The 27097-nt window shown below is 45.6% G+C and overlaps 1 protein-coding gene across 7 annotated transcripts in view; it reads left to right on the top strand.

The window, feature by feature from the left end:
* Positions 1-27097, top strand: part of CTIF (cap binding complex dependent translation initiation factor) — a 198614-nt gene that overhangs the window by 106183 nt on the left and 65334 nt on the right. For all 7 annotated transcript variants that reach the window (XR_014517244.1, XR_014517245.1, XR_014517246.1 and 4 more), the window contains one exon: positions 9917-9993. Coding sequence is in view for 4 of the 7 variants with exons in the window: in XM_083465981.1 (XP_083322107.1) it covers positions 9917-9993 (77 nt within the window). In the remaining 3 variants the exon portion in view is untranslated. The remainder of the gene's footprint in view (positions 1-9916; positions 9994-27097) is intronic.

Here is a 27097-nt window from a genome sequence, read left to right as displayed (position 1 = left end):
TCTCACTGCCTCCATTTCTTCCCCTTCTATTTGCCAGGAGGTGGTGGCCATGATCTTAGTTTTTTTTATGTTGAACTTCAGACCATATTTTGAAATCTTTGTTGATGGCGATACAGTGGCACCTTGGTTTTTGAACGTAATCCATTCCGGAAGACCGTGAGACAACCGAGGATCAATGGGCAGTTGGCAAAATCCATTGAACACAATGGAGAAACGCGCCTCAGAAGCCGTTTGACTTCCGAGGCGCATTAAAAAACGGAAGCAATTACTTCTGGGTTTTCGGCATTTGGGTTCTGAATCGTTTGGCTTCCAAGGCGCTCCAAAACCAAGGTTCCACTGTATAAGGGAGAAAATTGCAATGTGGGTCTTGAATACGAAATTAATGGACTATGCAGAATTGGACAAAATGACAGGAAGGATTCGAAACCTGCGGGACCAGAGATTTACAGAAGATTGGAAGAATTATTTGAAGAGCAACTGTAATCAACAAATTATGCTAGTAGGACTACAGGAAGTTTTGTAAGTTGAAATATATGAAGTGTTACAAAGTAGAAAAAGATAGAAATATTGATTATGAGATTGAAATGTAATAGGGAAAATGAAAAATGCATACTAAGAGATTAGATTGGAAAATTTTCAGACAGGACTGATGGAAGTCAAAAAAATTGAATAAGATGTAAAAGTATGTTTAATTACTGTTGAAAATGATATGTTAAAAAGTAATAAAAATTATATAATGTGGGACTTGAATAAAAATCACAGTTGGTGATCATTATAGCCGAAATGTCATTGAGATTCCTGCATTGCATTGGGTTAGACTAGATGACTCTCAGGTTCCCAACTCTTATGATTCTATCACAGCTGGATTCTCATGCAAGAATGGTAGCAAAAAATAGCTTTGTTCCCGGCTCCTGCAGCCCACTTCACTGTGTTTCTCTCAGCCTAGTATCCAGGGAAACCTGGGTGCTGAGGTGCCCTTTAGATATTTTCTCCCACGCAACCAACATCCGCCCGTGTGTGGGTAAGGCAAGTTATTTAAACGCTTCTGCTCACGTACAAAGCAGCTCCCTCGTACCTGAGATCATGTTTGAAAGGGCAGCTGAGTTCAGGGTGCCGGTGAGTCTGACAGTGGGGAAGGTGGCAGCTTCCTGCAAGCAACACCGGTTCCTGAAAGTTTCTCATTTGTTGTAGTCACTGGCGTATTCCCCCCCCCCCGCCTCCTTCTCTCCTGCAAAGCAACGTCCTGGAGTATTCTAAATCCGTAAGATATTTCACCATCCCAGCGTGTTAAATGCCTTTTCGCAGAGCTGTTCCGGATGGTTGAAATAGCCTGTTATTATGATAGAAGAAGAAGAAGGGGAGGAGGAGGAGGAGTTTGGATTTGATATCCCGCTTTATCACTACCCTAAGGAGCCCCAAAGCGGCTAACATTCTCCTTTCCCTTCCTCCCGCACAACAAACACTCTGTGAGGTGAGTGAGGCCGAGAGACTTCAGAGAAGTGTGACTAGCCCAAGGTCACCCAGCAGCTGCATGTGGAGGAGCAGAGACGCAGAGACACAAACCCAGTTCACCAGATTACAAATCTACCGCTCTTAACCACTACACCACACTGGCTCATGGAGCAATGGCAGGAAAGGTTTGCAAGGACCCTCTCTGACTCTGTTCACTCCTGTTAGGGGCACAGGAGGCTGCCATATAGCAGGTCGAACCATTGGTCTACCAACAGGGCTCAGCAACCTAAGGCCCATGGCCACAAGCGGCCCACAGGGGTTGTTTAACTGGCCCACTAACCGCCCCCAAACTGAGCCACCCACTTGGTGAGTCCCTGCGCTAAAGCGGCACAGCGTGGGGACTCGCTTCCATGGCACCGGAAACCACACATGCACAGATGCCAGAAATCGCACACGCACGTGCGATCTGGCCCACAAAGGATCTCTGCTGGAGTGAACCAGCCCAGGCAAGGGAAACCTTGCCGACCCCTGGTCTACTGAGCTCAGTACAGTCGTACCTTGCCCAGAAGTGAGTGTTCCGGTTTTTGAACGATTTTCAGAAGCTGATGCAGCTTCCGATTGGCTGCAGGAGCTTCCTGCGGCCAATCGGAAGCCACGCTTTGGTTTCCAAATGTTTTGGAAGTCGAACGGATTCCGGAACAGATTCCATTCGACTTCCAAGGTACGACTGTATTCTCTAGCCCAGTAGATCCCTGCTCTAAGAGGCAGGGAGCTTTGGAGGTGTAAATCACAGACTGTGAAGTGCTGGCAGCAAGTTCAGCCTTTTCTGTGGTGGCTCCCCGTTTGCGGAGCGCTCTCCCCAGGGAGACTCACCTGGCACCTTCATTACATAACTTTTAGGTGCCAGGCAAAAACGTTTCTCTTCAACCAGGCATCTGGCTGGATATTGTTTTGCCTTGCTTTTGTTTCATTGTGTGTTTTGTGTTGTCGTTTTGCATTTCTGTGCTGTGAACCGCCTCATGATCTTTCAATGCAGGGCGGTATACAAATAAATAACCAGTTTTAATGCACTAATCAGACTAGTTTTAATTGGGTTTTGAACGAACACGCAGTCATTTGTTACTGCTCCAAATTTAATTTTGTTATTCTCTTCCTTAGTGGGTTGCACAGGGCTCTGTTCTGAAGAATAATGTTTTAGAAGGTAGATTAGGAGGCACTGGGGACGAGTTTATGGAACCAAGGGGACAGTGGCGCGAAAACATTTGGAAGCGACTGTTCTGCACAGACTGGCAGCAGTTAGCAGGGTTCCAGACAGTCTGTCAGTCATTCCCAGCCCAACTTAGAGATGTTGGGGGTTGAGTCTGGGACCTTGTGCATGGAAAGCAGATGCTCTCCCACAAAAGCCATGGCTTTTCCCCAACAGACAATAATGCACCACAGAGACCAGAGTGCATTTTATTCAGCTGAGTGCTTAGAGGGCAGAAAAGGAATGCCAGCCCACAACTGTGGCTTTATGCTCTGAAGCTCTGACGATCACTGCCTGTAATTTTTGTACCTCATTGCCATTCATCTCCCACCTGACAACTCCCTCCCTCTGTATACCTGCCAAATAAGATTTCGCTTCGTGCATCTGACTGGCTGGGCTTGAGCCCACGAAAAGTGTGTGCCATAATAAATTTGTTAGTCTTTAAACCTCCACGAAACTCTTGGTTGCTTTTGGTGCAGGAGGTGAACATGCTCCCCCTCTAGAAATTTTTGCAGGAGGAGTGACTGAAACTCTCTGTTTTGCATATAAGGACACTGTTCAGTATAGGCAACCCAGATGATTGAGAGGTTTAGAGGCTCCCCTATAAAGAAAGTTTGCAGCGTGATGTTGGGAAAGATGGAGGGCACAAGGAGAAGGGGACGACAGAGGACGAGATGGTTGGACAGTGTTCTCGAAGCTACCAGCATGAGTTTGACCAAGCTGCGGGAGGCAGTGGAAGACAGGAGTGCCTGGCGTGCTCTGGTCCATGGGGTCACGAAGAGTCGGACACGACTAAACAACAACAGTCCCACATATGATAACAGATGGGCCATTGACCCTGATCCAGCAGGCCCCTTCTTTCATTATGAGGTCATATTCTCTTCCTCCAAGATCAGAGCCATAAACAGAGTGGGCCAAGAGTACAGGACAGCTCTCTTACCACACAGTTCTTCCCTCAGACTTGATGGCAGCTGGACCCCTCACAAGAGAAGGGGGCTTGATGGAGTTCCCACCTTGTACTCTCTTTCCTTGCGCCCTTTAGGCTCATGGGCTCCTTTCTCTCCTCGCTTCTGTGGTCTGTGATCACCATGGTTTGCTGTGACGTCTGAGTCGGGCAAACTATGGTTGGCAGTAGGCAGGAACTGCCCCCAAACCAGGATGTTTCAAGCCCGTTTCAAATCATGGTTTGGAGTGGAGTGAAATACTCTCTCCCTCCTCAGTTGTGATTCACTGGCTTTGTGTCAGAGGAGGCTCCCGAAGGAATCCTGGGTAATGGATCATTATGGGTACCCTAAGAGTGGCTTTTACAAAGCTTCTTTTACAGCCGCTCTGCAAAGCACCGCGTTTCATAAGTAAGAGGACGTTTAATGCCTATAGTGGTTGCGACAGCTTTGTAGTTCTGAGAAAATAAATAATACTTTGCAATTTTTAGAAAGCAGCGTTTCCAAGAACCACAGAGCTCTTTACACAAACTAATGAGGCCCCAAAACATCTCTAAGACCGGGCCAGACATACCATAACACTCGTTCCCTGAGGCTCAGACAGAGTCATACAGAGAGAGAGAGAGAGAGAGAGAGAGAGAGAGAAATTCCAGCACAGACTACAGGGCAACGCGCAAACTGAATCCATATTCAAGGGGTCTGGCAATCCAACTAAACCCTCTAAATTCTGTGACTGGAATAAATGTCCGCCTGTTCAGCAGATTAGCATATATTTCATTTGAATGCTTTATATATATGTATTTAAGGGGGGGCGTGTAGAATGTCACTTCTGGCCGGAAAGATGGGTGTAGAAAGTTGAAACTCAACGGCAGGTTATACAGGAGAGGCGTGATGGTCTGGAAACCATAAGGAGGGGCTTAGACACTTGGAGAGGCAGAGAACCCTCCCATAAAATTGCAAAGCACACAGCATCTTAAAAAGCAGAGACATCACCTTGCCAACAAAGGCCCTGATAGTCAAAGTTATGATTTCCCCGGTAGTGATGTATGGAAGTGAGAGCTGGACCATAAAGAAGGCTGATCGCCGAAGAATTGATGCTTTTGAATTGTGGTGCTGGAGGAGACTCTTGAGAGTCCCATGGACTGCAAGAAGATCAAACCGATCCATTCTGAAGGAAATCAGCCCTGAGTGCTCACTGGAAGGACAGATCCTGAAGCTGAGGCTCCAGTACTTTGGCCACCTCATGAGAAGAGAAGACTCCCTGGAAAAGACCCTGATGTTGGGAAAGATTGAGGGCCCAAGGAGAAGGGGACGGCAGAGGACGAGATGGTTGGACAGCGTTCTCGAAGCTACCAGCATGAGTTTGACCAAACTGCAGGAGGCAGTGGAAGACAGGAGTGCCTGGCATGCTCTGGTCCAGGGGGTCAGACACGACTAAACAACAACACACACCAGTGCCGAACCTTTGCAGCCACAGACGATGCTAATTCACTCCGAATGGAGGAGAATTCACTCCTGCCTGCCTGCTGTTTGACGTTTTGCCTTCTGGGTTTTTTCTTGAAGCTTGCAGGCGATGGTTTGTGAGTTCATGGGCTCCCAACCGCAGCCTGCTGGACTGTGGCACAGACCATAGTTGCTGGGTCAGGCCAGTCACCCAGTCAATCCAGCATCCTGTTCTCACAGTGGCCAGCCAGTTGTCTGTGGGGGAAACCTGCAAGAAGAAGAAGAAGAGTTTGGATTTGATATCCCGCCTTTCACTCCCTTTAAGGAGTCTCAAAGCGGCTAACATTCTCCTTTCCCTTCCTCCCCCACAACAAACACTCTGTGAGGTGAGTGGGGCTGAGAGACTTCAAAGAAGTGTGACTGGCCCAAGGTCACCCAGCAGCTGCATGTGGAGGAGCGGAGACGCGAACCCGGTTCCCCAGATTACGAGACTACCGCTCTTAACCACTACACCACACTGGCTCACCAGTGTGGACCCGAGGACAAGAGCCCTCTTTCCTCCTGTAGTTTCCAATAACTGGCCTTCAGAAGCAGTGCTGCCCTTTTGGCTAGCAGCCACCGATAGCCCCTTTCTCAATGAATTTGTCTGATCTTTTAAAGCCACCCAAATTGGCGGCCATTGCCGGCATCCTGTGGCAGCGAGTTCCGCAGTTTAACTAAGTGGCTTAAACAAGCACCGCAGGCAATACTGGGCAGGAGGGAACAATAGTCTTGACATTTGGTAAGGGAGCTTCCTATGATCTTAAGCACCCTATTGGATTAGGGGTCCAGGAAGCTTGTGTCCTGTTGTCTTTTGCAGCATGGCCAATACCAACTTTTACCAACTGCACTGGCTCCCGGTGGTTACAGGGTCAGGTTTAAGGTGCTGGTTTTGACCTTTAAAGCCCTTCACGACCTAGGACCCACATACCTACGGGACCGCCTCTCCCGTTATGCCCCGTGGAGGACCTTAAGGTCCACAAATGACAACATTTTGGAGGTCCCAGGTCACAAGGTGGTTAGATTGGTCTCAACTAGGGCCAGGGCCTTTTCAGTACTGGCCCTGACTTGGTGGAACGCTCTGTCACAAGAGACTAGGGCCCTGCGGGACTTGACATCTTTCCGCAGGGCCTACAAGACAGAGCTGTTCTGCCTGGCCTTTGGTTTGGACTCAGTCTGACACTTACGTTTCCCTCCCCTTATGGTTTTGATCTATGGGCTACTATTAAAATGAGGATGCATTTTAAATTGTATTTTAACCCGTATTTTAAATCGTTTCTTCTTCTTCTTCTTCTTCTTCTTCTTCTTCTTCTTCTTCTTCTTCTTCTTCTTCTTCCCTATTATGTTTTTGTTGTAATTTTACTGGTGTTCGCTGCCCTGAGCCCGGCTCTTGCCAGTGAGGGCGGAGTATAAGTAAAAATTTATTAGTAGTATTATTATTAGCTTCTGCCTCTCCCCCCTCTTTTTATTTTAAAAAATGACTTTGCTTACAGTGGGAGGGCTGGGTGTTGTCACCTCAGACCCACAGACCAAATGCCCAGGCTTCTGTACCCGGTCCTCAGAGCTCTCTGCAGGCTATGTCCTTCTACAGCCTTACCCTCTGCCCCCCTTGAGTGCTTTTGACTATATAGAATGTGTCCTTGAACTGTGATAGTCCCTCCTTGCTTGGCTGGACAGGGGGTGACGATGCGTGCGACTGCGCAGAAACCTCTGGGTTTTTTTGCATGGCTGTACGAAGGCCACACCCATTGCTCTGTCTGCTTATGCTTCTCTGGGCACACCTGCCGCTGCCTTGTGGCCCTCAGAAAGTTGTAAATGAAAGAAAGCGGCCCTCGCTCGCGGCCCTGTAGAGCGCATTGCTGGTTCCTCTAGCCTCCTCAACATCTGAAACAGCCCATGAGTGAACTTAACTGGGTGACCGTGAATCTTACTTGGTGTCTGTGAGGCACTCCCTCACAGCCTTGCCTGCCTCTTGGGGTTGTGGTGAGGAGGATGAAATGGGCACAGGGGAAAACCCATGACCACGGATAATTGTGATTGCAGGCGTTGGGGCAGAGGATCCAGTCCACGCACACTGTACTGTGACCAGAAAATCCTTTATTTACAACACATACACACACACTTGTCAAACTAAACATGAAAATAATCGTACAGAATCAAAAGAAAAACAAACAACAACAAAACACACACACACAAAAAATACAAATAAGACATGATAACGTACAAAACTTACACAAAAACAAATAATAATATATATGTACCATATTTCAGTTCTTCTCAACACAGTTCTTTTTTTGTAAACTGTCTCCTTTTTAGTTCATTATTATCCCCTTTTTCTTTCTGTTTTTAACTTAAGTACCTTAAATTATTCTGCGGAAGTTAATTGAAGCAGGTCCAAGTATTAATTTGAGGGCACCGCTTTTTAAGATGTTCTCTATATTTTGCCCATTCTTTTTTGAATTTTTGCTTCTTTTGACCCCTAATTGCCTCTGTCAATCTAGCCAATTCAATATTGTGACCAGAAAATCCTACTGGGATGTACATGGCTAGAAGTAAGCCCCAGCATCAGGAACGAGAGTCTACCCCCGCCCCCCCAAAGTTGGCCTAAATTTGCATCTGCGCCTTTTTGCATCTGGAAATCTGTGCCGTGCCTCAAGTCTCTTAAGTACCTTGCAACACCCTGGTACTGGATAAACTAGTAGTGCCAGTCTCTGCATTTGGGGATTGCCATGAAGTACGTTGTGGTTTGTTTATGTAGCATTTTTTGGCCCAAAGGCCAAGGCAGTGAGCAGCATGTTAATGCAGCAAAACACGTCATAGAACTTGCAATGGTGTGTGTGCTTCTTTCCCAACTCAGTCCAAAGTGCTGGTTTGGTGTACATAAAACCCTGTACATCTTGTGACCTGGGATACCTTAAATACTGTCTCACCCTGTATAAACCCATATTATATTAATGAGCTGAATACACCGAAAGATTTACAAGTCATGGAGGTGTGAAGAGTAGGTGTATGAACACCTAGTTTTTGTTTTGGTTGCTATTTTGTTAATGTTGATACTGTTTTATATATTATAAATGCTGTATTGATTTCTTAACAATATAATCTGACTTTTGCTTTAATTGGGTTATTTTTTTTAGTTGCTCCTTTGTTAACAGTTTCTTTATAGATCGTAATTGTTTCACTGATGGCGTGTTAATTATTCCGTATGACCTATGCTGTATTTGTGATGTTTGTATCATGTTGTTGTTGTTTATCATTTGCAAGCCGCTTTGGGATTCATTTTGAATGAAAAGCGGCGGCGAAGTACCGTATTTTTCGCCCCATAGGGCGCACCTAGGTTTTTTTTGGGGGGGGAATAAAGAAAAAAACTTTTATTTCCCCCCCCAGGCGTGGGGCTGGGGCGGGGGAAGCCCAAGCTTCCCCCGACCCCAGCCCCCAGAACTGGCTGCTCTCCACAAGCCGTGGGAGCCCTCCCACAGCTTGCGCAGAGCTACCTGAAGCCCGGCGGCTTCAGGATAGAGGCAGCTCTCCCACGGGCTCCCAAGGCTTGCGGAGAGCTTCCTGAAGGCTGGAGAGCGAGAGGGGTCGGTGCGCACCAACCCCTCTCGCTCTCCAGGCTTCAGCGAAAGCCTGCATTCGCCCCATTGGACGCACACACATTTTCCCTTCATTTTTGAAGGGGAAAAAGTGCGTCCTATAGGGTGAAAAATACGGTATATAAATCAAATCAACTAATCCCTGTTCTGTTCAGCAGTGGGGCTCCAGCAGATACAGCCTTAACTTTCATCAAGCCTTTTAAAGTAGATATCCTTCCCAATCTACATCTGTATTGGAACTGAGGGGTTCCTTCTTAGATGTTTTGATATGTTTTATTGCTTGTGTGTTTGCTGCCCATTGAGAAGAAGGATGGGATCACAGAATCATAGATTGTAGAGTTGGGAGGGACTACAGGGGTCATTTAGTTCAGTTCTCTGCAATGTGGGAATCTTTTGCCCAACATGCTGCTTGAACCCACAACTCTGAGATTATGAGTCTCGTGCTCTAGTGCAGGCATAGGCAAACTCGGCCCTCCAGATGTTTTTTGGGACTACAACTCCCATGATCCCTAGCTAACAAGACCAGTGGTCAGAGATGATGGGAATTGTAGTCCCAAAACATCTGGAGGGCCGAGTTTGCCTATGCCTGCTCTAGTGATTGAGCTATTTATAAATTTAATAAATGATCAACTAAAGGTCACATGACAGTGAACACTTGACTGATGGAGCATCTAAAATTATTAGTTTGCTAAGGCCGCATTTTCCTCTTTCTTGGTGCTGAAACTCTAGCACAGAGGTCCAGTTCTCCCCATTCGGTGACCTGTGTCATTCAGAGGACTAGCTGAAAGATCCAAAAGGCATGGTCCTCTTTGGTTCTAGCAAAGTACCATGATGGTGCTGTGTAAATAATATTCTTGGGTGAGTTCCAAAAGAGTAGCCTTTTTGGATGCATAGAAGGCGATCATATTAAACCTTTTTGGTGCAACGCCTTTTTCATGTGCTGATAGTTGCATAACAACGAGGCTGATTGTGTTGAGCAGTGTGAGATTCCTCCCCAAGTCACAGTAAGTTTATTTTGTTCCAGCAGCTCAAAGGAAGTTGAAATGGATGATTCATTCAAGCCAGCGTTTGAGTCTGTTACAAGGACATCGTAAGAGCCTGGGAGCGCCAACATCCTGCCTCTTATGAGCTTTAAGTGTCACTGGCTCCTCTCTTTGAATTAATGACTGTCTTATTTCTCCCCTTCCTTTTTCTGCCAGGGTTATCACCCGTTGCCACACGAAGCTGAAATCGCACACACCAAAAAATTGTTCAGGAGGAGGAGGAATGACCGGAGGTAGGGAGAATGCTTTTTGAACGGGCGATGCTTTTTGTGTGTTTATTATCTACCTAAAGAAGGAAAATCCTGCACGCATTAAAATCACAGGTGTTCGCTGAGATTTCAATCTGCAGGGAGCAACCCAAAGATGGAAGTCCTGGAGGGTTGTGAGTGGCATGTATTCAACATGTTTTCTTGTGCCCAAGGTCTTGTGCCCAAAGGAAAGATGAGTTATTGGCCTGGTTTTCACATCGTGAAAGTACTGTTTTGGGGGGACAGAAGGCGGGCAGGTGTGGAGGATTCCCTGGTCCTGAATGGGGTAACTGTGCCCCTGAAGGACCAGGTGCACAGCCTGGGAGTCATTTTGGACTCACAGCTGTCCATGGAGGCACAGGTCAATTCTGTATCCAGGGCAGCTGTCTACCAGTTCCACCTGGTATGCAGGCTGAGACCCTACCTGCCCACGGACTGTCTCGCCAGAGTAGTGCATGCTCTAGTTATCTCCCGCTTGGACTACTGCAACGCGCTCCACGTGGGGCTACCTTTGAAGGTGACCTGGAAACTACAACTAATCCAGAATGCGGCAGCTAGACTGGTGACTGGGAATGGCCACTGAGACCACATAACACCGGTCTTGAAAGACCTACATTGGCTCCTAGTATGTTTCCTAGCACAATTCAAATTGTTGGTGTTGACCTTTAAAGCTTTAAACGGCCTCGGTCCAGTATACTTGAAGGAGTGTCTCCGCCCCCATCATTCTGCCCGGACGCTGAGGTCCAGCACCAAGGGCCTTCTGGTGGTTCCCTCATTGCGAGAAACAAAACTACAGGGAACCAGCCAGAGGGCCTTTTCAGTAGTGGCGCCCGCCCTGTGGAACGCCCTCCCATCAGATGTCAAAGAGATAAACAACTATCTGACATTCACAAGACATCTTAAGGCAGCCCTGTTCAGGGAAGTTTTTAATGTGTGACGTCTTAGTGTATTTTTGGTCTTTGTGGAAGCCGCCCAGAGTGGCTGGGGAAACCCAGCCAAATTGGTGGGGTACAAATAAATTGTTGTTGTTGTTGTTGTGGTTTAGCAAAGTGCAGCAAAACAAGTAGAGTCGGGCAGAGTACTATTATTATTAATAATAATTTCATTTCTATACCGCTTTATATTTTTAAGAAAAAATTCAAAGTGGTTTACAGAATATTAAAACATCAATAAACCAATCTGAAGAAAGTCAAATATAGAGTATACCGTCAAAGCAACATAATTAACAGAAAACTAAAATATTATCTTAAAGGTTTCAAAATAAAACATTACCATCATCATCATCATCAAAACCTTTATTGCATTAGCATACAGCCATAGCAAAATAAGACAATACAAAAATGCTAGAGACAAAACCAAGCAAAATACAAGGTGATATTGCTGGCGTAATGACATTTAAATTAAGACAATAATGCAAAGATTTAGTTGCCAGCGCCAACAATCTAATATGCGGATATATATAAAAAGTAATAAAAAGAATTAAAACAGGTCCAGGCCTAGGACACACTACCCTGTCAGAGTAGCCCTGAGTTTCAGAGCCTGCACTATGAAGATTGCCACCCCACGTGAAATTTGGGGATTTGCGTAAAACATTACAAAGGAGGTCAACTACAGAATACATATTTAACAAAAAAAAATCTTAAAACATTTCAAAATAAAACATTGCTAAAGTGAAGTCAAATATAAAATGCACATTTAAAACAGCATAATTAGCACGAGAATAAAATATCATAAGCATGACATGGCTGTTTGGCAGGCACAAAAAGATGGGGCAAAAGAATCCAATAATTTGGATTTGTTGTCAGGCATAGTAGCCACAGTCTCCTCTTCCCAGAGCTCACAGGCTTGCGTGTTCATGGTTTGGCTTAGCATGACATGCGAAGCAAGCCATTAAGTAGGACAGGACTGGATAAAAGAGTACGGTAATGGTAAAGGGACCCCTGACCGTTAGGTCCAGTCATGACCAACTCCAGGGTTGCGGCGCTCATCTCACTTTATTGGCCGAGAGAGCCGGCGTACAGCTTCCGGGTCATGTGGCCAGCATGACTAAGCCACTTCTGGCGAACCAGAGCAGCGCACGGTAACGCTGTTTACCTTCCCGCCAGAGCGGTACCTATTTATCTACTTGCACTTTGACGTGCTTTCGAACTGCTAGGTTGGCAGGAGCAGGGACCGAGCAATGGGAGCTCACCCCGTCGCCTGGGATTCGAACCGCCGACCTTCTGATCGGCAAGTCCTAGGCTCTGTGGTTTAACCCACAACGCCACCCACGTCCCATTGGATAAAGGAGAGCAAGAGCTAAAGGATGAAGAGGAAAGTTGAAGGAGGGAAGCTCTGGCTTGAGGGCCAAAGGCGGTGAACAGAATGTCTGGAACAGCATTGTTATAAGCCCCCCAAACAATATCAGGGTTGAAAGACCAGGCAACAGTAAAGAAAATTTGGGAAAGTTCAACTCCTTGTGTCTCTCGAAACAGCTTTTCTGGGCCGGTAGACCTGCAAGGAGTGTTGGAGACCATGTAGGAAAAGGAGGGGAGCATTTTGTCTTAATCGGGGAACCTTTGACCCTCCCGATTTTGCTGGAGTCCCATTATCCTTGACCATTGGCCATGTGGGCTCATGAGAATCTCAGATGACCCAATTATCAACAGAGGCAATGAACCAAGTGAGTCACCAGCAGCTTACAAAACACTTCTGTTTAAAAAAAACGCAGCAAAACAACACAAAAGCACACACTTTTGCTACTCCAAGGGTTTAAGTGGAAAGTAGGGCGCCATTTTCTCAGGATGTGAAGTTAATTAAACATCTTTAAAAACCAAACCAAACCAAAATCCCGCTAGCTCCACTTGATCATTTAAGTGTAAAGCCAAGCTAACAGTAGGAAGCCCACCTGAGCAAGACTGTAACTGGAAAGTTAGGGACATGTTTGTAATCCTGTTATTTAACAAAGGAACGTCACTCAGGGCTGTTTTGAACTCAGTAAGATCCGCGATGGGGAACCTGTGGCCCTCCAGATGTTGTTTTTCTCCCATTTTTGTTCTGTTTTGTTTCTAAAGTTTGGAGGGCTTGTTTTCTAATTCATTGATTTAAGCTGCAAAGTGTACACACTTACTTAGGCATAACTCCATGGGGCTTCTGAGGAAACATGCGCAGGATTGTACCACACGGAATTCAAGGTTCAGAAGCTCCAGCTGGTGCAGATTAGACTGCTCACTGGGTGAGATTGCTGGCAGCATGCGACACTTCGCCTGTAACATTTGTGCCGGCTGCCTATATGCTACTAGTGGGTCAGGCTCAAGGTTCTTGTGTTGATATGCAAAGCCCTGGACAAACACTCGAACACAACCAGTTCAGGACATTTCATCTTCCTGCTCTTAGTAAGCAAATGGGACAGGATAGTGGCCCAGTATCACCTCAAATCACACGAGTATCAAACTAAAGTTTATACAGGCTGCTCCGAAGCCTTTTGTAGCAGCGATACATTTGACTGCGTTTTTGAATACCTTCAGTACTCCTTTAGCTAGTGATCTATCATAAGGATGAAAACCAGATATTGCCCAGTCTTAACAGTGACTTTAAGTCTTAAGAGACACAACACAAAAGGAAAAAAAGGAATAGGGTGAGAAAGAGGAAAATAAGCGTATTCAGGTAGTTCATTATAGGTGTACTTGGCTTGTTTTTGTTCTTGTTCTTATTATGTATTTTGTGGTTTATTTATCTTGTATTTTTATGCTGTGAACCGCCCTGAAATCTACAGATGGAGGGTGGTGTGATAATAATAATAATAATAATAATAATAATAATAATAATAATAATAATGTTTTCATACCTCCTGTCGGTATATCCAGAGTTTCATTTATTTCATATTGTTACACAGCAAACTATATAATGACCAAAGGCAGTTCTGGGAGCCAATGAGTTAGAATGGCGGTTTTCTCCAGTCAGGCCATTCTTCCCTCAAATGCAGCTGGGAGGAATTGTGGCTGAGGGCGCAGTCCTTGTAGTTAAGAGGGTGAACTGTGAGCAGAGAAACCCCAACCCACTCCCCAAAACAACTCACCTTTTCCCAAAACTCACTGTGTGGCCTTAGACGAGACACTCAATCTCAGCTTTTTCACCTGCCGCGTGGGTACGGTTACAAGGTTGTACCTGGAAGAGGAGGTACTGAGAAAATGTCCATTTCATCTTGCAGCACCCCCAGTACATAGGGTAGTGTAGTGAGTGAGCTCGTGAGGTGTTTGTAGTTATGAGATTCTGTCTGGCCTGGTAAGGTGTAGAAAAACCGCTTCGACATCTTTCCCTGGGATGTCGTGGGTGGAGTGGCAATCTGCCCAGTTTTCATTCCTCCCTTTCATTGCTAGAAAAAGAAGACCTTCAAGTGAAAGAGAAGGAGATGACAGATTGTGGCAGCGTGTTTAGTGGCTGTTCCTTTCTGAAAGTAGCTGCTTGCCTTGCACAAATTTTCTTTTCTTTTTTAAAAAAATAATATTTATTAGATTTCCAACAAATTAAACACAACACTACAAAAAACCAAAAAAAGAAAAAACATACAATACAAAATAAAAGAAACAAACAAAACAAAACAAAAATCATTTAAAACACAATCCAATTTCAACATCTTATCTTTCTTTCCCTTATTTCCTCGACCTCCTCATACCTCCCTTTTTGTATTCCACTTCTGTTAATTGTTTCAGCAATTCCTTTCCATCTTCCTCTGTTTTCTATCCTATAATTGTCTTAACACATTCTAACCATATTTTTCCCTTTAAAGCTCTATTAATCTATTTATACTTAATTCCTTATAGCATTTCTACTAAAGCCATATAACTTCATTCCAACATTTTTCTAACATTCATTAATTTTACAGTATTTCTGTAAATAGTCTTTAAACTTTTTCCAGTCTTCTTCCACCGACTCTTCCCCCTGGTCTCGGATTCTGCCAGTCATTTCCGCCAATTCCATGTAGTCCATCAACTTCATCTGCCATTCTTCCCTGGTGGGTAAATCTTGTGTCTTCCAATATTTCGCGATGAGTATTCTTGCTGCTGTTGTTGCATACATAAAAAAAGTTCTATCCTCCTTTAACACCAATTGGCCAACCATGCCCAGGAGAAAGGCCTCTGGTTTCTTAAGGAATGTATATTTAAATACCTTTTTCATTTCATTATATATCATCTCCCAGAATGTCTTAATCCTTGGGCACGTCCACCAAAGGTAAAAGAATGTACCTTCAGTCTCATTACATTTCCAACATTTATTATCGGGCAAATGATAGATTTTTTCAAGCTTAACTGGTGTCATGTACCACCTGTATATCATTTTCATTAAATTTTCTCTTAGAGCATTACATGCCATAAATTTCATACCTGTGGTCCATAACCGTTCCCAGTCAGCCATCATTATGTTATGTCCAACATCTTGTGCCCATTTAATCATAGCTGATTTCACCGTTTCATCCTGAGTGTTCCATTTCAACAGCCTTGCACAAATTTTCTTGACTCTCATTTTCCCCTCGCCAGCCCATTCCGTCGTAACATGGCTGCCTTTCTACCAGAAGGTTGCATTGTTTTAGTGATGCCCCCTAATTCCATAGCATCCCAGTTTTATGTTCCACTTCATGCAGAACCACGTACCTGCTAAACACTTACATGGTTGAATAATAAATAATAATAATTTTATTATTTGTACCCCACCCATCTTGACTGGGTTGCCCCAGCCAGCCTGGGCAGCTTCCAGCACATACAAAAACATAATAAAAGATTAAACATTAACTGCTCCCCTATAAAAGGCCTGCCTTCAGTTGCCTTGTAAAGGTTGTATAGTTACTTATCTCCTTAATATCTGATGGGCAGCTGTTCCACAGGGCGGACGTCACTATCGAGAAGGCCCTCTGCCTGGTTCCCTGTAACTTCAATTCTCGCAGTGAGGGAACCACCAGAAGGCCCTTGGAGCTGGACCTCAGTATCTGGGCTGGACGATGGGGGTGGAGACGCTCCTTTGGGTATACTGGGCCAAGGCCATTTAGGGCTTTAAAGGTCAACACCATGGGTAGGCAAACTAAGGCCCGGGGCCCGGTACTGGCTCAATTGCCTTCTAAATCCAGCTCACAGACGGTCCAGTAATCAGCATGTTTTTACATGAGAAGAATGTGTCCTTAAAATCCATCTCTGGGTTATTTGTGGGGCATAGGAGTTCATTCATTTCCCCCCAAAAAATATAGTCCAGGCCCCCCACAAGGTCTGGGGGACAGTGGACTGGCCCCCGGCTGAAGAAGTTTGCTGATCCCTGGTCAACACTAACACTTTGAATTGTGCTCAGAAATGTACTGAGAGCCAATGTAGGTCTTTCAAGACCGGTGTTATGTGGTCTCGGCGGCCGCCCCCAGTCACCAGTCTAGCTGCCGCATTCTGGATTAGTTGTAGTTTCCGAGTCACCTTCAAAGGTAGCCCACGTAGAGCACATCACAGCAGTCCGAGCGGGAGATAACCAGAGCATGCACCACTCTGGCGAGACAGTGCACAGGCAAGTAGGGTCTCAGCTGGCACACCAGATGGAGCTGGTAGACAGCCGCCCTGGACACAGAATTGACCTGCGCCTCCATGGACAATTGTGAGTCCAAATTGAAAACTGCTGTAAGCCCCTCCTCTCACTCACTGGCTGAGCTGCTGTGATGTCATAGAATGTTCATGAGTATGTTCATTCAGTCATAAAATTCTGTGAGTCATTAGTCCAATGGTTGTAAGGAAAGCAGAAGGCAGATGGTCTGAAGGGAAATTTTCAAAAGGCAAGTGAAGAAATGTGCTCTCCTGGGGAAAGGGGCAATGAAAGATGGGTTTGACTGTGATTTGTAGCAACCAGACGAATCTTCGGCTGCACATCTCTTGCGATGGATCCACGTGGGGGAACGAGTTACGATGATCTCACACTGGAAGGGCTTGGTGCATGCTTCTGAGCTTGATGTGCATTTTTGCAAAAACCGCAATTCGGAAGTAACCAAATGCCATGGAAAATTGGGATTAGTTCATCCTTCCTGAGAGCCCCTGAAGGAGCTTACTGTGGCTGATGCTGGAACAGCCATTGTTTGTTGACTGCAAGTCCTACTGCAAAATATTTTATGTGGAATAAAGAGACTACAGAGGAATGGCTCATTGCCCTGGGTCAAAGATTCATGGAGATGTAAATAAAAACAGCTGTAACAAAAAGGGAGGAGGGGCAGGGAAATAGTTTAAATGCGTAGACTATTTAGAACTGTGAAGGGTGAAAGGGGACCAGGTTGTGACTCTGTGGGGCTCCAGCTGGGATTATGTGAGCAAGTGGGAGGCGGGGGCATGTGGGAGGAGTGGAATAATTTTAAAGTAAACTTAGCCGGTGCCTGGTCATTTGATCTCGGAAGAAGTTGACAGGTCTCTTTGTGAACTCGTCAGGAGTGCAAGAACTTTTAGCCGCCCAATGACACAGAATAATAATGTAAAAATTCTGTACGGAACGGACGTCAACGGAGCAAGGAAGTGACGAAATAAATTATTCTATGCTTATCTGGTCTCCAGTTTTTTAATATGCTATTTTGCCCCGTGTTTTACATGATTTCAGAGCAAATTTCACATGCTCTGTGTAGACTCTGCGTGTCTACTCAGAAATATAGTCCTTGGAAAAAAGAATTTGTGCCAACGAAAAAGGAATGGCAGGATAAATTATTAGATTATACGGAATTGGCCAGATTAACGGAAACAATTAGGGGACAACCTAGACAAGAATTTCACAAAGAATGGAGGAAATGCAGAGAATACTTTACGAAACCGTGGCCCAAAATATACACGTGGACTTGTTTCGATTAATTTCTACAGGAGACTTTGTGGTTTTTTAAAGTCACAATTAGGAAGAATTGTAATAATCACATATAAAAGAAACAGTATACAAAGAAGTAAATAAAGAGGCCATTTACAGGATAAAGGAAGTCTTTTATTTTTATGCTATTTTTTCTTTGTGTAAGGGGATAGGAGTTTAATTTTGATAACTAAATTGTCAATGGTGGTGGGTTTGTTTGTGTGTATGAGTTGTTGTGGTCTATGTTGAAAATAAAGTAAAAAAAAGTTGTTTTTTAAAAAATAAATATAATCCTGCTTGTAAGATTGCAGCCTTAAATTGGGCTCCCACAATGGCACTCTCAGAAGCCACATCGCATAGGAACAGTAGCCCGAGGGTGATAAGCCTTAGCAAACGCCATAATCTTCGATGTGCATTTTAAAGCATTGCTGGCCAGAGTTGCCATAGTGATGCTGTGAGTGGAGGGAGGATTTCAGAGATGTGTTCTGCGTGTGTTTCTTTGTTTTTAAATAAGTACCAAAAAAGTATACATTAAATACAATAAACAACCGGCGCAAAAAACACACACCCTGTAAACACAAGGACAGAAACGATAATACAGGGGTACCTCACAAGACGAATGCCTCGCAAGACGAAAATCGAGCAAGACGAAAGAGTTTTCCGTTTTTTGAGTCGTTCCGCAAGACGAATTTCCCTATGGGCTTGCTTTGCAAGACGAAACGTCTTGCGATTTTGTTTCCTTTTTCTTAAAGCCGCTAAGCCGTTAATAGCCGCTAAGCCATTAATAGCCGCTAAGCCACTAATAGCCGTACTTCGCAAGACGAAAAAACCGCAAGACGAGACTCGCGGATTAATTTCGTCTTGCGAGGCACCACTGTACAGTGGATGCTCGGGTTGCGAACGTGATCCATGCGGGATGCATGTTCGCAACCCGCAGTGGCATGCGCGGTTGCGTTTTGGTGCATGCACAAAGCGCGATTTAGCGCTTCGGTGCATGCGCGACCGCCGAAACCCGGAAGTAACCCATCCAGTATCTCCGGGTTTTGGCGGTTCGTAACCCGAAAAAACGAACCTGAAACATCTGTAACCCAAGGTATGACTGTACCATTAAAATTAGTCACCTTCGGTTAATTAACAGTGGTGCGGTAGTGATGTTCTGATCTACGAGCTCAGACATGTTGCTCCTGCAAATGCAGACTTGAGGATGGTACCTGCACTCATTCTGCTCCAATGTAACACGGAGACACTCCTGCTAGGCTGTCAGAGAGGAATGCTCCCTCACCTGATTTTCCAACCAGTTTTCTGGTAAAAGACGGTCCAGTGTCTCATAAACTCAGCCAACCATTTTTTTAAAAAAAACCTTAAGCACGAATTCCTTCCATTACCACAGAAAACAGGTCAGCTCTTCCTCTGTTTAGCCAAACACAAGGGCTCAGTCTTGACAGTTAAGAGCCAGTTGGCCACAGAAAGGAGGTCTGACCTCCTACGGGAGCCAAGGAATACAATTTTGATGGACAAGGTTGGTTTGGCAAACAAGCCCGGGGGACAGTTTTAGCCACTGACCAGCGAAGGCTAATGGCCACTTCCTCCAGCGAAGCACATTTTAAGCCGGTCAGCGCAAATTTGTTTCTTTGCAAAGTAAAACAAATCTCTGTGCCTTTAAAAAAATAAATGTTTAAAATAACATTTCTCCAGAGGGGAATTATTCCTGAGATTGTCGGGTGGAAGCAGAGCTTCAGAAAGATGATTTCTTGTTCTTATGGCGGGTATAAGTTAAATATTTCGCTGAACTAAGTTTTGTGAATCGCAGTAGTATTCACAAATTGCCTGCTCCTGTGCTGACGTGATTGTTTTATTTGTTTGCACGGCACTTTACAGAGATTGAGAAGACACATCCTAAACCCCAATGGCTAAATATCTAAAAATAAAGAGTTTTTGGTTTTTTAAGTGGAGGGAAATGGAGACAGGGGTAAACAGAAGAACACAGGAAGCTGCTGTATTCAGTGGTACCTCGGGTTAAGTACTTAATTCGTTCTGGAGGTCCTTTCTTAACCTGAAACTGTTCTTCACCTGAAGCACCACTTTAGCTAATGGGGCCTCCCGCTGCCGTTGCACCGCTGGAGCACGATTTCTGTTCTCATCCTGAAGCAAAGTTCTTGACCTGAGGTTTTATTTCTGGGTTAGCGGAGTCTGTAACCTGAAGCATATGTAACCCAAGGTACCACTGTACTGAGTCAAACCACTGGCCTACCTAGCTAGTATTGTCTGCACTGACTGGCAGTAGTTCCCCATAGTTTCAGGCAGGGGGGCATTCCTGACCCTATCTGCAGATGCCAGGGATTGAACCTGCAACCTTCTGCATGCAAAGCAGATGTTCTGTGCCTGAGTTCTGGCCCTTCCCCTATCATTGCTCCTGCTTCCAGTTACAGATCTTCTTGTTGAGCTATGGCCTTGAGGCACGGCTTAATGAACTTCTGGTTTTGTTGCCTGCCTGACAAGAAACATCTTCATAATGCCTGCTGCTGCTGTTGTTGTTGTGCAAACAGAGAGATTCTCCGGCCTCCGTACACAGATGATGGGTTGTGTCTGGCCTGGTGTGTAACAAGTGCTATAGGTCTGCACTATGTCCGTTAATGATAATTATTACAGAGAATGTTCTGTGCTCATAAGCCTGTCTGCCTTCTCCTCCTGATGTTCTCCATGGTGAGAGAGGCACTGGCAAGCATTTCAGGGAGAGAAAGCAGTTGACTGCCTGCGTTTAGTCTATTTGTGACCTTCCGCTGGTGACAAAGCCTCCCAAACAGGGGTCCACACATTTTGGCTGCGTTTGGCAGACAAATGTTGTTTCCAGTGGTCAGTGAGGTTCAGCTCTCTTGCCCCCTGCCCCACAGAGACAACGCACCATATTTTTCGCTCTATAAGACGCACCCGACCGTAAGACGCACCTAGTTTTTAGAGGAGGAAAACAAGAAACAAGAAAGCACCGCAAAGCCTCTTGAGCGAAGAGGCAGGATTGCGTGGGTATCCCTGAAGCCAGAAGAGCAAGTGGGATCTCTGCGCACCGATCCCTCTTGCTCTTCTGGCTTCAGCGATAGCTGCACAGCCTGCATTCACTCCATAAACGCACACACATTTCCCCTTACTTTTTAGGAGGGGGAAAGTGTGTCTTATAGATCGAAAAATACGGTACGTGTTTCTCGTAGTACATGCAGTCTAGTTATTGGCAACTGTCTATCGCAGGAGGCGATGCAAGAGTGTGCCTTTGTGAAGTCAAACTGTTGGACTTAGCACCTGCTATGACATGTTTTGTTGCATCTGGCGCAGATGAGGATGTCCGATTGTGCTATTGCAGATGCACCATGGCGTTAATTCTCTCTGCGCTCCTCCCAGAAGTCATTCCTCCCCTGGTCACTGCCACAACAGGGTTAATGTTGCCAGCCTTCATGTCATGTTTGAAAACATCTTTGTAACGCTGAGTTGGTCTGCCAGTTGATCTGGTGCCGGAAGCCAGCTCCTGTAGAGCACACCCTTAGGGATCCTGACATCTTCCAATCTGCAGACATGACCATGCCAGCATAGACGTCTAAACCACCGAGCTTGCCGATCAGAAGGTCGGTGGTTCGAATCCCTGCGACGGGGTGAGCTCCCATTGCTCTGTCCCAGCTCCTGCCAACCTAGCAGTTCAAAAGCACGCCAGCGCAAGTAGATAAATAGGTACCACTGTGGCGGGAAGGTAAACAGCGTTTCCATGTGCTTTGGCTTCCATCATGGTGTCCCATTGCACCAGAAGCGGTTTAGTCCTGCTGGCCACATGACCCAGAAAGCTGTCTGTGGACAAACAGCGGCTCCCTCAGCCTGAAAGCGAGATGAGCGGCGCAACCCCATAGTCGCCTTTGACTGGACTTAACCGTCCAAGGGTTCTTTACCTTTACCTTTTAAATATCACTGAGACAGCAGTGTGAACTTGTTGGGAATGTGGGCTTGGGAGAGCCCATCTTTGTTTGAAACTCTTGGAATTTATTTATGTATGCAGCCACAGTGGCCCGGGTGGTTATATGCCCAGATATGGAAGGAAGTTACAGCCCCTACAAGGGAGACTGGCAGACTAAATTAATGGAATATTCTGAGATGGCTAACTTAACAGAGTTTGAGATCAGGAAGAATTTTTAAAGAAAGAATGGGGGGAAATTGTGGATTCTTTGAAAATTTATTCCAAACAGCTAAAAACGTTAGCAGGATTAGAATAATTGCAGCAGGAAATGGTAAATGCGTTATAAATTGGTTAAGATTAAATAAGGAGTAACTAGAATATGCAGCAGTAAAAGATAAAACAACAATGAACCATGGAAGGGAAGGGGAGGGAAGTCAAAATTATGATGATGGTTTGGTTATATTGTTCTGTGAATTTGTTGTAAAATTGAAAATGAGAAATATTTTTTTTTTAATGAAACTCTGTTTAGAACAAAAGAATGGACTCCCTCACCCAGTGCTTTTTTCTGGGGGTGTGAAGGGGTACGCATACCCCTAAACATTTTGTGAATCTAAGTTTGGCCTCATTGAGGGGCAGTACAGTGGTACGTCTGGTTGCGAAGAGCGGAATCCGTTCTGGAGGCCCATTCGCAACATGAAAAGAGCACAACCCGCAGCAGCACGTCTGCTTACACGCAGGTTGCGATTCGCCGCTTATGCACATGCGCATGATGTCATTTTTGCGCTTCTGCGCGAGCGGCGAAGCCTGGAAGTAACCCTTTCCGGTACTTCCGGGTCACCGCGGGACATAACCTGAAAGAACGTAACATGAAGCGGACGTAACATGAGGTATGACTGTATTTCAGTATGATTAGGAAAATGAGAGTACCCCTAAACATATTTTTAGAAAAAAATCCCTGTGGGCCTCACCCCTTACCTTAGGCTAAGTGAGGTTCTGGAGATGGTCTGACTCTGCCTTGGCAATCAACAACCTGTCAGGGGGGATTACTGCCACCTCCACCACCAAGTCAGATTCTGGAGCACATCAGGTGTTCCTGATCAGGAGGTCTGGGCTGCTAATTCCAAACACAGCTCCTTCCTCAGGCAGCTGGCTTGATAGACAGAAAAGCAAACCTATGCCTTCTAAAAGACGAATAAATAAACCCACAAATTAATTTTGTTCTGTAGAAATGAATGACAGCTAGGTGCCACTAGAGGTCACTGTTGCCGCAGGGGCAAAACCTCCCTTCTAGGAACATGGGAAGCTGCCTTATATTGAGTCAAGCCATTGATGCATCCAGCTCAGTATTACTTACATCAACCTTCCTGCATGCCAAGCGCTGAACTATCACCCTTCCCCAGTGTGTAACCTGCCTCCTAGTGATGATCCTGTGCATCTTCTCAGCCCCCTTGAAATATACAAGTGCTCCTTACCCCAAAACTTTGCATTTCACGGCAATGGGTGCTTGGCTAGTCAACACAGAGAGAGGAGTCCCCTGGTTTTACAAGGACCTGAAGAAATTAGAACTTCTCTTGCTGGCCTGCAGCTCCATTTCCTGTTGACATTTCCTTCGGAAATTTCTGCATCGTGGTAATCATTCAGGCCTTGGAAATCATTGGCTTTCAAGAGTCTGGAGAGTTAAATGACAAATGAGACCATCAAGCCCTACTATATACAGTAGTCTGTGTTTAAAATTCCTATTCCTGTACATAGAATTCCAGTGAAAGAGGCCAAAAAAGAATCAGCTCATGTTGTGATCAGCTCATTAGCTGCAGGTGAAAAATGTTTAATCGGATTTTAATTGGGATTTCCCCATGCAAAACGGCCTGAGCGCTTAAGAAAGCACTGGAGCTTTGAAATACTATTTTAATTAGAGCTGAGCTGAAATTTCACAGGAGACATTTTTCCCCCCTGAGAGCTACTGAGAATTTCCTTTTTTCTCCCCTGGAAAAAGGAGGTCGTGATGCATGAAATTGTCAGCCATGTGATGGGCACCGCCTCTCTCTGCATCTTACTTACATCCAGTCTAGGAGGTGGCATGGGTTGTCAGCTTCCTTCTCCCTGGTTCCAGCTTTGCCTTTGTAGAATTCAGCAGGGAGGAAATTGGGGACAAAACCAGAGTTAGTTGCCTCTACCTATCACTGGCTCTAGCGCCATCTACTGTTGGCCTCCCAGCTTTCCACCCTACCCGTTCCAATGGGCAACAACCTCCACCATTATGGGGGGGGGGGGAGGAAATAAGTTGTGCTATTCCCAAGAAACTTTTTTTAAAAAAAAATATTCCTGAAGAAGTTTGTTGAAAAGGGCTTCCCGGTTTCTCTGTTTGCAAATAGGATGGAGACTTTTGAGAAGCCATTTGCTCACAGCTCTAATCTAATGCAATTTGAAACAGACGATGTAACATGGAAGCTCTGGAAACGAAGACACTTCAAAGACGCACCAAATCTTGGCTCCTCTGTAACTTAAATGGCCTTCAATTTCCTTAATTTTATTATTATTATTATTATTATTATTATTATTATTATCTTCTGCGTTACAACCGACAATAATGTGCCCTTTTTGGAAATCTGTGGTGTCTGAAGATCAGTGAGAGGATGCAAGACACCCTTTTGGGCTGCAATTGCAGGCAGAAATCCACCCCACCCCCCCTTTTGCAAGGGTCAAGAGAAAAATGCCCTTCACTTTTCAGATCTCTGTGATGCAAAATGAGTAGTAAAGGTAAAGGAACCCCTGACCATTAGGTCCAGTCGTGGCCGACTCTGGGGTTGCGACGCTCCCCTCGCTTTATTGGCCGAGGGAGCCGGCGTACAGCTTCCGGGTCATATGGCCAGCATGACTAAGCTGCTTCTGGCAAACCAGAGCAGCGCACAGAAACGTCGTTTACCTTCCCGCTGGAGCGGTACCTATTTATCTACTTGGACTTTGACGTGCTTTTGAACTGCTAGGTGGGCAGGAGCAGGGACCAAGCAACGGGAGCTCACCCCATCGCGGGGATTCGAACCGTCGACCTTCTGATCGGCAAGTCCTAGGCTCTGTGGTTTAATCCACAGCGCCACCCGCATCCCGGAAACCAAATAGACCCCCCCAAAAAAACCCAATTCTAATGAATAGGAAGTCTGCCTTCTGCAATTCAACTAACCTCTCAAAATCATGAATTTCTCACCTGTGTGTGCAGAAGGTTCAGGTTTCAATCCCAGCAACTTCAGTTGAGATGCTTAGGCAAGAGGAAATGGAGAAGACCTCTGCCTAAGACCCCAGACGGTCACTGTCCGTCGGAACAGACAGGACTGAGCTAGATGTCGCAGTTCTCTGACCTCTGATAGGACAGCATCCTGTGTGCGTTGGGAAACCATGTATCAGCAACAAATTCTATACCGTACTGTGCGTGGGGATTTGTTGCTGTTTGCTGAGGACAGTTCAGGCTCTGTAATTTATTGGCCGAGCTGTTTTCATGTCACATAGGCCAGAGCTACATCTTACCTGCCTCTGGCTGGGCTTGAGATGGTGCTTTGATCTTAAGAGAGCAGGACAAGACGTTGATCCTCTTGGGAAGAAGAAAGCAAAGCCCCAACAGAGTAGCAAGACAAAAGAGGGGAAGACTCAAGGAAATAAGCTTTGGGGAATTGATGACCCTCCAAATGTTGTGGACTCTACAGCCCCCTTCCGTCCCTGCGTCTGCACACACCACAACCTTCCTCAGATGAAAACAGGGACATCTATTCTACAGCAGTGTGTTGTCCACTGTGCCCCCTATATACATGCACTGCCAGTGGAATATGGGGAAAAGGTGGGGCTGGCTAAGCTGCCCCAATGGCTGTTACCAAGAGGAGTACAGTGGAACCTCGGGTTACAGACTCCGCTAACCCAGAAATAGTACCTCGGGTTAAGAACTTTGCTTCAGGATGAGAACAGAAATCACGCAGCGGCAGCGGGAGGCCCCATTAGCTAAAGTGGTACCTCAGATTAAGAACAGTTTCAGGTTAAGAACAGACCTCCAGAACGAATTAAGTTCTTAACCCAAGGTACCACTGTATGTAACAGTATCATGCTGGCAAATGTCTTGGTTATATGCGGGAGCCTTTGGTAAAACCGTAAGGCTTCCATCATTATCATCATCATCATCATCATCTAATAATAATAATAATAATAATAATAATAATAATTTATTATTTATGCCCTGCCCATCTGGCTGGGTTTCGCCAGCCACTCTGGGCGGCTCCAAACAGAATATTAAAAACACGATAAAACCTCAAACATCAAAAACTTCCCTAAACAGGCAGCCTTCAGATGTCTTCTAAAAGTCAGATAGTTATTTATTTCCTTGACATCTGATGGGAGGGTGTTCCACAGAGCAGGCGCCACTACCAAGAAGGCCCTCTGCCTGCTTCCCTGTAACCTCACTTTTCGCAGTGAGGGAACCGCCAGAAGGCTCTTGGCACTGGACCTCAGTGTCCGGGCTGAGCAATGGAGGTAGAGGCCCTCCTTCAGGTATACTGGGCCGAGCACCGTGGGTGTCAGAGAAGGCATCCATGCTGGATTTTTACAAGGTGGTACTTCTGCTCCACCAACATAGTCTCTGTGGTCAGTGGGCTATGACCATAAATGGACCCCTGTTTGCCTACACAAGCCGGGGCCCCTTAGGCTGCTTCTACTAAGGGGAATTGAGGCAGGGGTTGTGATATGAGATAGCCAACAGGGAAGCGTTAGATGGAGAGGCAGGGAAACTGGGAGCGCAGGCAAGAGATAAGGGGTGCACATGCAGAAACGATGAGGGGATGAATTTTTGCAAACCCATTTGAAATGGCCACGTGGTCCTTGGGCATTCTCAGGCCTCGAATAAATGTGTACAGTGGTACCTCGGGTTAAGTACTTAATTCGTTCTGGAGGTCTGTTCTTAACCTGAAACTGTTCTTAACCTGATGCACCACTTTAGCTAATGGGGCCTCCTGCTGCCACCGCGCCGCCGGAGCCCGATTTCTGTTCTCATTCTGAAGCAAAGTTCTTAACCTGAAGCACTATTTCTGGGTTAGCGGTGTCTGTAACCTGAAGCGTATGTAACCCGAGGTACCACTGTACTGCAAGAGAGCAAGAACTCCACATCTTTGCAGATTTACAGTATCATCAATCAGCCTCTTCCTCTAACCAAAATATCTTAGATTTTACCGGAAGCCCCTTCCGCTGACGTCAGCAGCACTTGCTTCCAAGTAAGCAGGCTTGGATCACAGCCCTAAAGCCAACGATCACTTTAGGGTTATAACTTGCTTGTAGGTTTCCCCCAGATTTAAATAAATATAAGAG

The sequence above is a fragment of the Podarcis liolepis genome (assembly GCF_965112155.1).
Source record: "Podarcis liolepis genome assembly, chromosome: 11".
NCBI classification, from domain to species: domain Eukaryota; kingdom Metazoa; phylum Chordata; class Lepidosauria; order Squamata; family Lacertidae; genus Podarcis; species Podarcis liolepis.
Note: the sequence above shows the minus strand (reverse complement) of the source record. Positions and strands in the feature narration are given on the sequence as shown.